This window comes from Ptiloglossa arizonensis, chromosome 6 (assembly GCF_051014685.1).
Source record: "Ptiloglossa arizonensis isolate GNS036 chromosome 6, iyPtiAriz1_principal, whole genome shotgun sequence".
In the NCBI taxonomy this organism is placed as follows: Eukaryota; Metazoa; Arthropoda; class Insecta; order Hymenoptera; family Colletidae; genus Ptiloglossa; species Ptiloglossa arizonensis.
Genome location: NC_135053.1, coordinates 11,357,851 through 11,375,310, shown reverse-complemented (window position 1 = coordinate 11,375,310; position 17,460 = coordinate 11,357,851). Strand labels below are relative to the sequence as shown.

Below are 17,460 nucleotides of genomic sequence, written 5' to 3'. Positions count from 1 at the left end.
CTGGATGCTCAGTTTGACTTTTGTAGAGAGTATTGAACGACTATGTTGTGAATGGTTTGGAAATTTTCACTCGTTTTAATTTTGCGTACAATGTGCTATTTATTCGATTCTCTGTGACACATCGTTTCTTTTGTAACATTAGATTTACCAATCGGTCGAAATTACTAATTCAGCTGCTTTTATAGAAAAATATACTTTCACTTGCACTCAAAGTCTTCGGTTTAAGAATGTCTCGAACGTGTAGTATTCCTGTTTTCAATTTTATAATATTCACTTTTTTTACGAGTGGGTACAGTAATTATTATCTGTTGAGCAAAATGAACTCATGTTCATATTGTTCGCTCCATTTTTTCCCCAGACTCGGTTTAAAAATAGCTCAGCGACCGCTGAAATTGATCATTGTTAGTACTGTGATAGTCTTAGTTTCCAATGCAACGAGAGATTCAAGGAAATGCAAAAACAATCATAGAAAAACAATGTATTACAGGGACGCAGTGGGCCGAAGAAAACTCGAGGAACATACTAGAATTAGTGTCTTCTCTTTAATAAGTAAAGATCGATACTAACAACAATGTATCACCCACTTAGTTTCCAATACAACGAGAGATTCAAGGAAATGCAAAAACAATCATAGAAAAACAATGTATTACAGAGACGCAGTGGGCCGAAGAAAACTCGAGGAACATGCTAAAATTAGTGTCTTCCCGTTAATAGGTAAAGATACTAACAACAATGTATCACCCACTAAAAGTGAAATTAATTAGTTAGGTATACGTGGATTCTAAAATTTCTCGAAAACGATGCTCCAGAAATGATTTCGTCGTTCTCGATTTCCAAGTCTTAGTTCGAGCCAGGGAACCTCACCCCTCGCTCCCCGTTCCTATCGAAAATTACAGGACCACCCCGTATTCGTATCCCGGTGTATGTATTATGCATAAAGAGCCACTTGAAATTTGTGCAACATCGAACACACTACTCTCTGCGTACCGCAACGCTAATCACCCCGCTCCGTCCCTTTCATCCCTTGGCTCGTTCGCTCGTTCGCTCGCTCGCTGACGCTTCCTCTTTCCTAAGAACAATGCACCGATCAGGATCTCGCGCAGCAACGTATTTCCCGGTTTCACGTGATCGATGGCAATCGAACGCCGACCGGATCACGGTGATAATTTGCATCTTCGATGCTGGAAACCAAACACTCGAAGGGTTGAAGGCTGGCATGCAGATGAGCCGACATAGCCGCCCTCGAAAGCGGATGTTGGCAGTCTGCAGCTACGTAGACAATGGGCCAGTGCCATTATGTCCGTCGAATCCTAAAACCCCATAGAGTCGTTCTTCTCTGTCTATTATCCCGCTGGTGGCAGGCCACATTGTGTATCCGGTCTGCCATGGGACCCTGGCCATTGTCGGCCCACCTAATTATTCGCAAATCTTCCGCTCGTTGCCGGTACACCCCGCTCCACCCCCTCGCCGTCACCCTCAACCCCCTCCACGTTGCTCTCAACATCGCGAATTTCCGTCTTCGCCAGGGGGCTCGTTGTTCGCGTTTAATTCACCTCTAGTTCGAACTGGCCGGCTTAGAAACTATTGTCGTAAACGGGGACCGTGTTCTCCTACGGACTCGAGTTTTCTTGTCCCCGGCGACCGTGATTGTTCGATTCGATTACGAACGGGTGTTCTTTGGGATTTATTCGTACGCCGCGTCCGGGGGCGCTTTATAGATAGAGGCACGATACGAGAGCCGCGTGTTTAACATTTTTCAAATACGACTCCACGATCTATCGTACACCCACAGTGTTGCGAAAACCGTCCTGCGCTCGCCCGATTCCTCGTCATCGTATTTCAACCGTACAATTTTCTACCTCGTACGATTTTCTACCGTCACGAGAAACGAACCGGTGTCGCTTTTGAAGGTTCGATCGTACGTTCGAATCGAATATTTATCTCGAAGTGTTGCGAAAATTCGAGAGGAACCAGTGAGAAATTATTCGATAACACGGGTCTTCGAACGAACTCGAATCGGAGCATTCGAGTAAGATCGTTTTCGTTTCTTCGAGTATCTTTCCAAGCTCGTTTTTGTTTTTTCAAGTTTCAATTTTGGTGCAAACGGTGTCGATCGATCTTCCAAATGGCTAATCTCTGATTCTTCGAGTAAGATAATCACTCGATTGGTTTTGTTTCGTTAAAACCAAACTGCAGCTCAGAGTGCAGAAACGGTACACGCGCATTATGTTTGTTATCTCGAAAGGATTCTGCGGTTTGTGTTTCGGTTACGAGAAAGTCGGTCACAGTCGATTTAGGCATATGATTAATGCATCCGTAACCGTTAACGATCGGCTCGAAGATATCGAAGAAAAGTTACCGTTATTCTGTAAGAAGGCTATTCTACTTTGTAATTGCAACACGTGTAGTTTTTACGAAACAGAGGAGCGTAATATTGAAAAATATCGTTGTGCTTCTCGAGCAAGTCGAGAGGGTTGCGTTCTCAAAGAGATGTATTAATTTCTTCGTACTCACCTCAGGATCCGCGGAGTCCGGTCGCTTGAAAGCGTACAGGGGAGCGAGTTTGTCGTAGAGGTTTACTCGATCGTGAAGCATTTTGAAAGGATTCTTGGTGCTGAAGAAATCCAAGTCGATGTCGAGAATGTAGGGAGTGTCCCGTTCGGGTAGATACTGACGTAACGCGGAACTGATTGCGGTAAAATCGTCTCTCTGAAACAGGAGTTAACATTACAACTACATTAACTCCGCATCGCTGTTATTAACGTTTTCTTTGCTCTTTATCGACCCATCGTTTACGAGTTCAAGAGGACGCTTAAAACTAACACCTCGTTCGTGAAAAATCTATCATTAAAAAAGTACAATCCGAAAGTAAAGAAGAAGAATTATTCGCGCAAAAATATATAAATTGGAACACATTGAAAGAAAAAAACATGTTTAAAAAATCTTATTAAAGCTACCTCGAGTTCTCGTAAAGCACAAAAATGATCAAAACTTCTCTGCTAGATTATACGTGCAGCAATCATACGATTGAATTTCCCCCTCCATGTCGAAATAAACCTAATGAAAACTATTACGAGAAAGATCTCGAAACAAATATGTCCACAAAAGTGCGCAAGCATCTCGAGGCACGCACGCGTCGCGTGCTGAAAACCGCGTAGTCGCGTTTCTCATCGATTCTCGTAATCTGTCCGGTCGTAGGAAACGGAACGCCCCGATTGAGAAACACCACGGTCCCGATTACCGCTAAAACGATCGAGGAACGATATCACTGGGAACTTCCCATCCCCGTTTCCCACCGTCCTCCCCCTATTTTGCAACTCATTGAGCGCAATTTACAAACTCGCCGGTTTCTTGGCAGGGTCGAAACCGGTCGAACCCCCTGGCAGCCAGGTCTCGCGCGAGCTCGGAGCTGGATATTGTTCGGGAACGATGGCAAAACGCTGGCGCTGGCCGGCGTTGCAGGGGAGAGCTTTTTGTGACGCGCAAAAAACAATGACTGCACTCGAATTAATCCTGTTAGAATTGATACTCGTCCCGGCACCGGGATCGCAATTTGCATGCGTTCACAACAATGAAACGCAGCGGCGCACGCATTCGAGTCGCGGAGGGGTTGCGGTGGTCGATCGAGGGGGTGGAGATTGGCAGAGAGAAAGCAAAGCCAACGATCACTATGGTCAGCGGCTCTCAAACGTTTAATACGGTCTTCGATGCCACGGTCCTCGTGTTTTTTTTCATTGCCCGGGACCGAGTGTCCGCGTAATGAAATTTAATTATCGCTTTTCCAACCCCTTCCGGAACCCCCCACCAAGCACCCCCATACCCTCCCCACTCTGTCAAAGCCGAACGAAACGGGGATTCGATGCAATTTCGGTGGAGGGTCGACGAACGAGAGAGGGACAATTTTTAAAAAGAATTTCGAATATTGCGCGCGTCGTGACGCCGATGTTCGAGATAAATCAGATTTAATATTTGCTTTCGGTAGTTGCGACGCACGAACGAGCGCATAATAAATGACAGAATTAATGTTACGAAATAGTGCACCGATATAAATACCGGTAATAATTTTCGACGTTCGCGGTGTACATCGGACCGGGCACGAAAATCCATTAATTTCGTCGGGCGGTGAACGCTTTGGAAACGGTCTCGTTCGATGTTTTCCGTTAACGCGAAAAAATAATTACAAATTTTACTTGTACCGGCGCGTCGCGTCGCGTCGCGTCGAACGAGTAACGTTTCAGAAATTTCATTACGCACGCTCGAAAATTGTCAAATCGTTCGCACGCAAGGAAAGACTATCGAGTAGAGCACGAGTGCGAGGTAATAACTACGATCGACGCACTTCGGTTAGTTTGTTTTCTTTTTTTTTTATTCTTTTTTTCATTTTCAATAACGTACCTTCGATTACCTCGATAATCGTTCCGATAAACACTTTTAACTGGTAATTGTATTTTCACCGCATTATCAGTGACACGTGACAATCTACAGAACGACGTCTATTAACTCGAGAAGAAACCAACAAACTCATATTTTTAACAATTGTTTCGAGCACTCGTTCAGAGACTAGAATTTACGATGAAAGAATGGTAAATAATTATTCCAGCAACTTTCCAGCAACGCGGTATAAATTTTAGTTTCTTCTTCGAAAATCGTGTCAATAATTTACAATAATTCTTCGTCCACGAATTACTTCACTCGAATTGAACGATACCACCTGAACCTTCAAAGGTACCAATCGTCTCTATAAATATAATATTGGGTTGTTCGGAAGGTCATTTCGTTTTTCTTTTAGCGAAAATGAAACACGATTTTTTCAGAGTGTACAAATACTTAATTAAATTATACATTCTCCATTTCGGAAAACCAGATGACTTTCCGAACAACCCAATACTTATACAAATTTTTCTTATTTTCGCGATCGGTTCCGTTACGCTCTCTGCGATAACATAATGGAGAATGCTCTCATTCTCCGAATTGAAACGATTTCTCGAAACTAGCCAAGCAACTTCGAAGAACTTTGGAAGTGTTGCAAGCATTCGAAGCCGATTCTCGATTACAAGTTTCTTTTCGAGACGGTCGTTGAAAAGAGTCAAAAAAAAAAGAAAAAAAAAAACAAGAAGAAGAAAAAACGTTCCTGTCAAAAATGTGAAAAGTGTCGCGTAACCGCATTGACCGAGGCATTAGGACGGCGCTCCAGAACGGCTGCTCCCCTGCATGCATTCATTTGCATTCGCCTAACATCAGCTTTTTCGTTGCCCTCGGTTTCTCCTTACTGCAGCGGAGGGAGAGAACGCGGTAAGGGACGAGGAGACCGGGACCCGATGGTGGAAGCGAGACCGATCGAAAGAGGTGCGCTCGTATTTTTTTTCCTTGCCCCCGTGACAAAGCACCGTTCTTTTACGCTGAACCACCAAAGCTCTTTTCGACCGAAACCCGTTTCCCGTTTATGCGAACCGAACTGGGCAGGGTGATCCTGACTGGAATCGAGAAAGGACAAAAGGCCCTTGCGGAATCCCCGTTGCGCTTAAACCAACAGCTCTGCCCAACACACGTATGCCAGACGTTGCCGTGTCATCTGCGGAGAGGCGGACACGTCCGATCTTCGAATATTCTTGGATCCGTTTCTTCGATTTATGCAATTTTCTCCGTACCTTCTATTTACTCTTCGTCCCGTCCGTCCTCCAACGTTCTTTTCGCGGTATTCGTTCACCACCTATGGACACTCTCGAATTCTTTCGCGCGCATTTCGAAGCTGTCTCGAAGGATAATCGTTCCTCGACACCGTATCGTATAATACGAATGAGAAGAATCCTAGTAAAGTTGGTCAAGGGAATTTAACACGATTGTGTTCCATCGAGAAGACGTCTCTTGGCTTTGTAATTTCGGTTATGGATCGTTTAGTGAATTAATTCGGGGATGTATAAATGATCGAAGAACAGTTGTTGAAAAGTGATGTGAAATTCGTGCAACAGAGTTGACGTTTCAAAGGCTAGGTTCGGAGTAGGGACGCTTGAAACACTACTCTGGAGGTGCACCTGGAGAAGTTCACGAATCAATCGGCAGTCTGAGCAAAGGGTCGAGGTTACGACCCTCCAGGTGGATATCTGTCATCTGAGATCCTAAGCACGATCTAATTTGTTTCTCATAGAAGGATCTGTTGATTCGTGGCAGCAGGTTGCCTCAAAGACTTTTCGACGTGTATTGACGTGGATATTCGATAGTCTATTCGATATCTATTCTCCAAGTTTTCGGATGTTTTAGAGGCATACACCAAGAGTAACTAAGACCAGCTAGACCCATTGATTCCAATTGTAGACTTTCCTTTCCAATTACGACTACGGTAGAAGATGATCGTGAAAGATGATTTAGGTATCTAGATTCGCTACAGTAGGTTGTCTCGAAACAAGATTACGCGATATTAATATATTAACGCAAACGAAATTCGATAGAATTCTCGTATACTGCAATAGGATATCGATCGAGTAAAGACTTCGAAATAGTATCTCTCGAAACGTCGATTAATTCTCTAAGTTACGCTCCGGCGATATCGACCAGACGCAATCGAGATTAGTCCCGTTTATCGTCGCATACCCGATTATTCGATTTTCTTCCATATATCCATAGAATTTCGATCCAACTAACATTTCGGAGCAGTGTCTCCCGAAAACTCTAATTCTCTAAGTTACGTTCCGGCGATATCGACCAGACGCAATCGAGACTAGTCCCGTTTATCGACGCGGACCTGGGTATTCGACGTTCTTCCATATATCGATGGAATTTCGATCCAACTAACATTTCGGAGCAGTGTCTCCCGAAAACTCGATTAATTCTCCAAGTTACGTTCCGGAGAGACCGATCGAGCGTACTCGGGACCGTCTAGTCCCACCGGTCCCTATCGTAGACTTCTCTTATCAGTTACGGCTACGGTGGAAGATCGTAAAAGATGGCCGAACCGCGGCGATAAACTAGGATCAGCCGCGGAGGAGCGGCGAACGTCGTGACGTGGCGAAGCGAGGCGAGGCGATGCGAGGCGATGCGATGCGAGGCGATGCGAGGCGATGCGATGCGTGGCGAGACGAGGCGAGACGAGGCGAGACGAGGCGATGCGAGCAACGATGCAGCGGGATTTGGGAATTCGGTAGTGCCGCGGCCTCGTGTGACGCTTGTGAAAGCGTAACGGGGCCGCCGACATCGCGCCACTTCGGGTCAAGACAATGTGCCGATTTGCATGCAGCACTGGTCGGCTTAATTGCGCTCGCGACGGTGGTGTGATGGACGACCGTCTGTTCGGTTAATGCGCATGGAAATGCTTTCGGTCTGGCCTGCCACGTGCTGCGTCGCTCGCTCGCTCGCTCGCTCGTTCGTTCGCTCGTTCGCGAGTCATTCCCGCGCCGCGGCCGAAAATATCTGCCGAAATCGAACCGGCGCGGATTATCGCGTTATTGCACTTACCATCGGGTGCAACGACCTGCCTTGGATTCCACGCGCGAACGACGTAAAATTAGCCACGCCGCTGGTGGAACAGATTTTTCGTCGTGCGAACGCACGAGAACACTTCTGCGTCTTTTTTTTTTTTTTCTTTCTTTCTCTTGGTAATCACGGGAGAAGAATGTTCATTTTTCGTTGAAGCATCGATAGGATGAAAATAAGAGCCCCAGGAGGGGCTCGTAATGGGAAAGCATCGTTGCACAGTCACGGTATCTGCAATCCACGCTACGTCGGTGTTTCAAAATAATTGCGGTGCGAGTGGTAACGATGCGTGTGTGTGCGCGTGTGCGTGCGCGTTAGCAGCGAAGCAGGTGTCATTTTAAATTTCATCATTTTCTCGTGGAATTCAGCGTGGAACTTTTTTCGCGTCTTTCTTCCAAGACGAACGATTCTCACACAGGGACGTATTCTTGTTTCTTTCGTCGAGAGCCGATGCATACCATGTGTGCGTTTAGTTTTTAACTCGTACCGACTACCGTGTCGCGCCAGATAAGATTCCAATCGTCGGGATTGCCGAGAAACATATTCGTAATTAAATTTCCCGAGCTGTGCAGCATACAGTAGGGAGAACGATTACTTATTCGAGAAAAAGATTCGTTCGTTTTGAAAACAGATTCGACACGATGATTTCACCGTTCTTTGATCTCCCAGTTTCGAGAATCGAAAGTTATCTTGCCGAATTAAATTTCATCGGTGAACCAGGAAATACGAGCTTCGGGGAAATTTATCCTTATCGCTGTAAACAATTTCAAAGTTTTTCCGTTGGAACTAACAAGTTTTCTCGGAACTAATGGACATTTTATCGTTCGTAAACACGTGTCGATAATCTTCATAATCGTTACAATCGTCACAATTCTTACAATCTTCACGATCGTCATAATCGTCACAATTCTTACAATCTTTACGATCGTCATAATCGTCACAATCGTCACAATCGTCACAATCGTCACAATTCTTACAATCTCTTCACGATCGTTATAATCATCACGATCGTCACGATCCTCATAATCGTCACAATCGTCACAATCGTCACAATCGTCACAATCGTCACAATCGTCACAATCGTCACAATCGTCACGCTCGTGAAAATCGTGAAAATCGTGAAAACGTCGGTTCCATCGGTTTCGATCGGCGAAGGATGTTGCCCGTTTCGGGTCGAGCTCGGTCGACTATCGGTTTCTCGCGGGCGCGCACGGAAATGCAGTCGCTGGCGAAATTACTCGAAAACGACATGACGCAGGGAAATTCCTATCGTAATCATTGCCGCTATCGCGGTCAAGCGGCTCGCCGCCTGTTTCTTTGTTTCCTGCGCCGCTCGCGATGATGCATCGCGGCCAGAATTGCTTCACTTGCCTATGAGTCATTAGAATCGAATACAGCGTGTTTGTAGAACGCGCTTAGCGGGCCGCGATGCTCGTCACGCGTGCGTGCCCGCGAGATAACAGCGCCTCGATGCAAATTAAAAATCGCGTGACAAAGATAGGGGATTACAGCTGTTGCGCAACCGCGCGCTTAACCATTTCGACGTTACGAACCCTCTCTTGTTCTCTACGTTGCGTCGGTTAAGTCCTCGGAAATTAATACGCCGCTCGAAATAATTAGAGGATCGCCCACTAAAATGGCGTCATCGCTCGCTAAAAAGGGAGCCATCGCGCGGTGAGCGCCGGATCTCGATGATGCCTCCTGCCGATTGACGGAAAACAAAATAATATTGGGGCAACGTTACGGTCGTTTGCATAGACACCGAATAGTTCGCGAGATGTTCGACGATAAAGATCGCGTTTCACACGCCGAAACGTTCAGCATCCACGATTCCACGTAGCAGCATTGAATCCATGGAAGTGTGGTCATAACCGTTCGACGTACACGTTTACGCAAAATTTGTGTATTTTTTATGATTTCCCGACGGATACCACTACGTAAGATCGTAGTCTACAAGATAAAGGATCGTGGGGAGGAATATTTGGATATCTCGTCAATGGCACGGAATCTAGGTCCACCGATTTGGTTAACTCTTCGAGACACGATCGTTGAACGTGTGAAATAATAAAAAAATGGCTGAAAATAAAAAATAAACGAACTAGATATTTAATTACGAGATGTTAACAGCGTTACAATCCAACTTGTGTCGAGTTATTTTAATTTTTCTGGACGGATATTGAAAAGTTGGGACATTCTTTAACCCACTATGTTGCAAAGGGTTAGGTCTTTATGAGATTCGTCTGTACTATTTTTTTACAGAATCTTGTATTCGAATAGTAGGTTCAGCATTCATTGTTCGTTTCCAGTAACGATTAAATCATGCACGTGCATCTAATGTAATAATTTCTCTCTCGAAAGAGACGAAACTTACACGAGATAGATTTAAACTAAACTTACGTTTTCGTTAAATCGTAATTGACCAAACTTTGCACAACAACAGACGTTATTTCGCTCGAACGATCGAGAATCGTACAAGTCGCGATCGTGAAATTCGTCGCGCAAGTTCGAGACGAGAGCCCCGACGCGTCGTGGCAAGCGATTCAATAACGCGGCGGTAAATTTTGATTAGGAACAAATGCCAGAACAACGAGCAACAAAGACGGAGAACGATCTAGATCGTCGGCCGGCGATTTGGTTCAAAGATCACTCGCGCGGCTTAAATCGCGAGAGAAGTCTGATGAACATCTGCACGGTGGAATTCGAAGATTGCGCAAAACGGGAGCTCTTATCGCCGCGAAACTGGGCCAGGGAGGGGGCGGCGGGGGGAGGGAAGGAAAAATTAATCGTGCCGTTTCAAAGAAGCGATTAGCGCCGCGCGCTCCGAGCATCGCGATTTATTCAATTCGAGAAAACGTTGGATTCCGGGCGAAACGATACTGTTAGAATTACCCAGATCGGACGACACAGTTCGCGGAACGGTACAAAGTAGGTTTCCCCGACTACAAAGTAGCTCGAGGATTCCAGCTATTGCACTCGAAGCGTATACGCGGACAAATTCCCACAGCTTGTACGAAATTGTTCGCCGCGGATGCACGTCTCCGTGCCACAAAAGCGCGCATTTTTAACAGCGAATGGAAATTCTGCCGGAAGGAAGACAAAGGCGCGAAAGAAAACGTACACGGTATTACGGAATCGATAACGTCACGGTTAATTATAGAAATTTCGCAAGAGTCTCGATCGCGTTACGCTTAACCGGAACAAATTTTTCATCTTGCTGCGTGTTTACCAGAGCGTTGTAAAAAAAAAGGAAAAAAGAAACAAAGAAGCAAAGGTGATACTGTATTGTTTTAGACGGGAGAAAAATTATGGAATATCGCTGTGTGGAAATTCCTCGGACTTTCCAAGGTACGTACGTTCATTACGAAAATTCGAACGGTTCTTATTTTTAGGTAATCGGAAATTTCAACTCGAGTCAAGTGTTTTTAATGGTTTGTAAATCGAATTGCAATCGTTCGACAAAATTGTTAATTCGCGGTTGATACACTTTCGGGAAGAAAAGAAATTCAAACGATTTTATTTGTAGGTCCTTGTCGGAAATTTGGTCTCCTTTCGAGTGTTTTTGGTGTTCGTACACGAGGCACAGTCGCTCGAGAAAATGGTCGATTTGCGTCGATATGTGTATTATACTTTCGGAAGGAAGGAGAATTGAAAAGGTTCGATTTTATTCTTAATTCCTCGTCGTAAATTTCATCACCTTCCGATTGTTTTTCGGCGTTCGTGCATCGAGTACAGTCGCTCGATAAAATTATTAACGCGCGTGCACACGTTTCTCTATACACCGTCCACGGTTTCGCGAAGCTGTTCAAAGTCGACGAAGCATCCTGCTCGAATAAACAATTTCTCCTCGGAACCAGTTCGAGTTTTAATTCAGCGGGCGGCGAGGTTTTGTTTCTCGAACTTGTCAACAGATTCGACGCGCGGGACTGTATCCCAACACCCTTTTTAATATTTCTCGCCTTTTTTTTTTACCGTCCACGGCCAGCCGGCATTCCACTTTTGCAATCAACGGGCGAGGCTCCAGGGACGTCTGCGTGCATTCGGCGACCTATCGCGCGCGGCAGATGCAACGTCGATCGTGACGCATTGTTCTCGTACAAGGCGAATTAGTTCGCCGAATGGCAGCCCAGAATTCACGGTGTGTTAATTAAAACAATACCGCCCGGTGCGACCATCGCCACGAGAATTCGAATTTCGCGCGCACATGTCACACTTCGCCCTTTTCTCCCTTTCTCCCATTGTCTGTTGGGTTCACAGCGATCTTCTCGTTCCGCGATATTGATTTCCCGATAACGTACAACTTATCTGCCGAGATAATTCTACTACTACGTGCATGACTATTTTAAAGTAAGCGAAAGGTTTTTCAACGTCTATCGAAAAGTATCGCGCGAAATAACGGGGAATGGTTCTCGATAAATTGATCGATCGAAACGGTGGACGATTCTACGCGTGAAAATAGATCGAAAAGGAGGAATAAAATTTTTTTGTAGCCAGCTTCGTTTTCGTGAAAATCGACGACGTAATTGTTCGGGGCACGCGCACGCTATAGTACAATTTAATGAATCTCGGCTATAGACACCACGAGGAAATAATTTATAACTGGAAATACTATTGTCCACGTTCAGTGTACTACCGCGATAGACAAACACAGAGACGACACGCGTGCGTAACTCGCGTATTTTCAAAATAAACTTTCTCGAAAACAAAGCCACCCGGAGAAAAGCTTTGTTCCGTGGTCTCGCTTTATTTTTGGACATGGAATCGCTCGTCACTCGTTTGGACTACTCTTCGGGGAACATCTCGCGTCGATGGACTACAAAACTTTTCGAAATACGTTACCTAAAACTAGCGGTACGTCAAAGCGATAAAAAAAAGTATATTAAAGATATTTAAATTATCATAAATATCTTTTTCACGCCATCCTTAAAGAAGATACCTCTAAGATACCTCTTCTAGGAATCGTGCCTCTCCTCTCTTCCTCAAAGTATAATATTTCCATCCAACATCAACAGTAAGTTAAAACAATGAAAAAACTATAAGAGACGATTAGTAGTAGTTCACATTTTTCTACGTTAAAAATTACGTTTTACGCCCCTCTCGAATAAAACGCCTTTCCTGGAGACTATGCCCCTCTCTCTAAAAGAAAAGGAATATCTTCAACCGAGACTAGTGGAGCTCTAAAATAATAAAAAAATATAAGAGATATTGAAATCGTCCATATTTTTCTACGTAAAAAATTCTTTCGCACATCCCCTTTGAAAAAGACGCCTCCTCTAGAAACTGTGACATCTTTGACCGAGACTAGTGATGCATTTAAATAATAAAAAAATATAAGAGATATTGAAATCGTCCATATTTTTCTGCACAAAAAATTCTTTTGTACATCCCTTTTGAAAAAGTCACCACCTCTAGAAACTGTGACATCTTTAACCGAGACTAGTGGTGCGTTTAAATAATAAAGAAATATAAGAGATATTTAAATCGTCCATATTTTTCTACGTAAAAAATTCTTTCGCACATCCCCTTTGAAAAAGACGCCTCCTCTAGAAACTGTGACATCTTTGACCGAGACTAGTGATGCATTTAAATAATAAAAAAATATAAGAGATATTGAAATCGTCCATATTTTTCTGCGCAAAAAATTCTTTCGCCCATCCCCTTTGAAAAAGACACCACCACCAAAAACTGTGACATCTTTAACCTAGACTAGTGGTGTGTTTAAATAATAAAAAACTATAAGAAATATTGAAATCGTCGATATTTTTCTACTCAAAAAATTCTTTCGCACATCCCCTTTGTAAAAGACACCTCTAAGAACCGTGTCCCCTATTCTGCCGAACACTGGCCTACACCAAGCGAAACGTCCACCACGGACGTGTTTCCATTATAATGTGCCCGGTTCGAATAAATAAACTATTTGTATCCCTTTTACTTATTTCGATCCCATTGTCGGAGTCATCGACCGGCCCAAACCCGGAGACAAGCGCGCGCGAGCGCGAGTATGTTGCTACACATCACCGTTTCGCCATCTCGAGCATCGAAAGCAACGCGCGCTCGCGAGCAACTCGATGGACGACCGTGACGAGCCAGCACGTTTTCTAGTTGGGCCTTAGAAGACGTGCCGCTGTTCAGTATGCAAGTTCGGTGTGGGCGCATCCGGTAGGCGCCCGCAAGCACAGAAACTCACGTTGCATTATATATCCGGCTGTCGATACGAGCGTCATCCCGATGATAAGAATAGAATAATAGAATTTTCTATGAGCCTGCGGCGTTGGCACGGTTGACGAAGCAACCGACGAGGCGGTGGCACCGTGAGGGAGGAAGGGGGCAACAGGTAGAGAAGAAGGAGGTGGTGAAGAAGGAGGAGAAGGAGGAGGAGGAGGAGGAGGTGACGTGCCGCAAAACGAAGAAAATGTACGGAGGCCTTTTCCGGTCTGATGATCGACGACGATCCACGACGTGTCTTCTCCGTTTCGCGTATATCTTTCCTGTGAATCTCGCCTCGAGCTCGCCTCGTCGTTTTTTGTCTGTACGGGGGCTGCACTCTCGATAAAACGTCGCGGGCAGCAGGACGTGTGTCGCCCCGGTGTCGGTGATAATCTCGTTTCGCTATCCCGTGTAAACGGAAGGGCAAGCGGTTCTAAAACGGTCCAACGCGCAAATGCCTATTGTATAAGGAATTTTGTATAATGGATCATTTTCCTGCGTCATTCGCTTCGCGTATTGGACATCGGTTGAGCCTTCGAGCGAGCAGAGCTGACGTCGACGAGATCCTCGAACGCTTGGAAAAACAGATACCCACGGTTGATAAAGCCAACGTCGAATACGTTATTTACCCCTATCCTCTCGAATCGTGAAACAGAGCGGAGAAGAAGCGCGGAACGACGAGGACAGTGTAGGTGGAATTCACGGGGTGCACTCTCACGAATGTGGACCGCTTTGGATTTGCGTTGCGTATTTGCGAAGTTTCTTACCAAATTCTCTAACAAAAGCTACCTACTTGTCCGTAATAAAAGAAAAGTACAAGTAGAAACAATATTTGTTTCTCCATAATAAAAGAAAAGTATGGAACTAAGAGTCCATCTTAGTAAGAAACTCTCTTTGTTATCTCATTACGAGAAAGCAGTTGACGAAATTGCGAAAGAATTGGATATGTATTTTTAAGGTGAACTCGAAAAGTAACTTCTCGAGGGTAATAATATGGTAGTGTACTTTGTTTACTTCCACCACGAAATTGCTCCGGACAAAAGTTTATTATAAATGAAATACAAGGCAAAATTTACTCGAGCGATTATTTCCTTATCGTACGGAACAATCGTCGCTGAATGAAAAACACGTTTTTAAAGATCGTTTTCCGTAGATAATTACGGGGTAAGTGCGCCCTTAGGAGCCCTTCGTTGGTCGTTAACGCGACGGCTCGTGGCTCGGTGTTTCTAAGGGTTGATCTTAACGCGTTCGTTCGGAATATTTCGTTTTATCGCAACTCCGTGCGCACAACTGTTGCATAGAAATAGATATTCGGGTTGCGTTAAATTTACCCCGAAAAATACAAAAATTCTTTCCATCGTGGTGAATTTAACCCTTTGCGGTCGTATTAAATTTGAACATGTGTATCGTACTTGTTAGAATTAATTTCCTTTGAAAGATCAGTGATAGATAACATGTAAGATTACGAAGGATAAACAAGATTTAGTAACTCTTTTGTGGACTTTAAATATATGTTCGTACAACAGTGTGTTTTAACGTAATGTTTTTATGTAAAAATTATATTTTATAATTCTCCATCGTGTGGTATCTTTCCATTTTACACCCGTTAGAGAACTAACCCTTTGCAGTTTATTTTAATTTAAACATGTGTATCGTACTTGTCGGAATTAATTTCCCTTGAAAAATCAGTGATAGATAATATATAAGATTACTAAGGATAAACAAGATTTAGTAACTCTTTGGTGGACTTTAAATATATATTCGTACAACAGTGTGCTTTAACGTAATGTTTTTATGTAAAAATTATATTTTATAATTCTCGAACGTGTAGTATCTTTCAAAACAGTCTCCAACGTACAGTCCTGGTTTTCGACTACACGTATCGCAACAATAATTAGTTCGGTGTCTTCCACCCTTAATCTTTCCGTTCGAACATACAGAACAATCTTTACATTTTACATCTTCACAGTGCCGCAATATATGCAGTTTTCCTTAAACCTTTCCTCTTTACTGGATTCCGTATTGGTTCTTCAACAGATTCTTTAAACATTCAGGTTCGTTCGTAGAAAGTGTAAACTAATTGAATAAAGTATAAGATTAGTATAATTCCTAGCTGTGATGACTGAGAGCAGACATACGACCGCAAAGTGTTAAGACCCAACGAATCGATTGGTGCATCAACTGTTGCAAGTGCATACAATTGCAGCGCGCACAGTTTGTCAGATTGAATTCTTTTCGAACGCGTTGGTCTTGATCGAGGCGTTGAACGCGCGAGCAGATCGTACGAGAAAGATATTTCGACGAGGGACGAGCTTGATCGGTCGGGGTGTATTTAATTCGTACGGAAATAATTATTTCTGTCGTCGAAAGATGAGGACCGCCGCGAGCGCGGCATGTGTTCTAACAGCCAATTAACAAGAAATCAATAAAAGTCGGGACTGGAGGGACGGTAGCTCGTCCAGAGGAGCGCGGCACCGGTCCGTAGCAATCGCGCGACCGGTAATTGCTGGACAATTACCGTTGCGCTGACGTATTTACTTACATGCGAGAAGACTCGGCCATTGTTTGCTCGGCACCGACAGGATCGGTGAGCGCCTAATTACATATAATGTTCCGCGGGGAAATCGTCGACGCGCGATAGTCCTGCCCCCCACCCCCAGCCACCCCCAAGTTTCAGCGGGACCGAGCTCGATGCCCCCTGTCATTGTTTTCGACCGGCAATCGACACTTCCCCACCGACGACACGGCAGACCGGCGGAAAAGCCGGGAAACGAGCGATTGTCGAAATTCAATTTTCCACGCGACCGTCCGTGACTTCTCCCGTTTCCGCTTGGAAATTCACCGATGGGAAGGGATACAGGCCAAGCGAAACAGGAACAACTAGTCACCGGTCATTGACGCGAAATTGTGATATCGCGAAACGGGGCTACGGATCGAGGTGTATTCGGTGTCCGCGTGACAGTCACCGGTCCCACGAGTTTTACCGAAAAATTTGGCACGCGCCCGTCGAGAAATTTTCAGCCAACCGGAGGGTGAAATAACGCTCATCGGGGAGCACGCTGATTGCTCGAAGCTTAAAGCGTCCTTCCGTTGGAACGTGCGCGCGGAATGGGGAGAAAACGTTACCGATTGTATGCAACTCGTGTGTATTTTTTTTTTTTAAATTTGTAGTATCGAAGAGTAGGGAATTTGATACGGGAACATCGGCTGATATTTGTTATTATTGTTTTAATCGTAGGAGAATAATGTAGTGGGCACGATGGATCGAAAAGGACACGAGAAACGCAGGATGCACTGCACGGATGCATTGCACGGATGCACCGTGATTTCTGAACATCTTCGGTCTCAATTTCGGTCGATTTTTTAAATTTTGCGCGGTAAGAAACGTGGCGAATTTTCCGCGAGTTGTTCGAAATTTTGTAAAATTGAAACGCATAATGACTTCGAGATCTTGGAGATCGTTAGGAAATTCAGTAACCGAAAGATAGAGTTTCTAGTATCGACGTTAAAAAATAAAATTGAATACGTAAATAGTTCAATCGGTGTAACAGTGGTTTGGATATTCGAGATCTTTGGGACAATTTGGGAAATTCGGTAATCGAGAAATCGAATTACTTTGTTCTTATTTTATACATTGCAGCCTTTTCTCATTGATGTTAAGGAAGAATAATCGAACGTCCCGAATACTTCGATCGGTAGGAAGATTCGAATTAGTATTGCGATCGAAGAAATTCCAATCGATCGATTCACCTCGCACTTCGGTGGGTCGTTTGGAATCGTGTCGACGAT

The 17,460-nt window shown here is 44.4% G+C and overlaps 1 protein-coding gene across 1 annotated transcript in view; it reads right to left on the bottom strand.

Annotated features, from left to right (window-relative positions):
* The window catches only part of LOC143148032 (UPF0489 protein C5orf22 homolog), a 476,738-nt gene that overhangs the window by 356,649 nt on the left and 102,629 nt on the right, over positions 1-17,460 (bottom strand). The window contains exon 3 of the mRNA XM_076313877.1: positions 2,515-2,709. Within this exon, the coding sequence (XP_076169992.1) occupies positions 2,515-2,709 (195 nt within the window). The remainder of the gene's footprint in view (positions 1-2,514; positions 2,710-17,460) is intronic.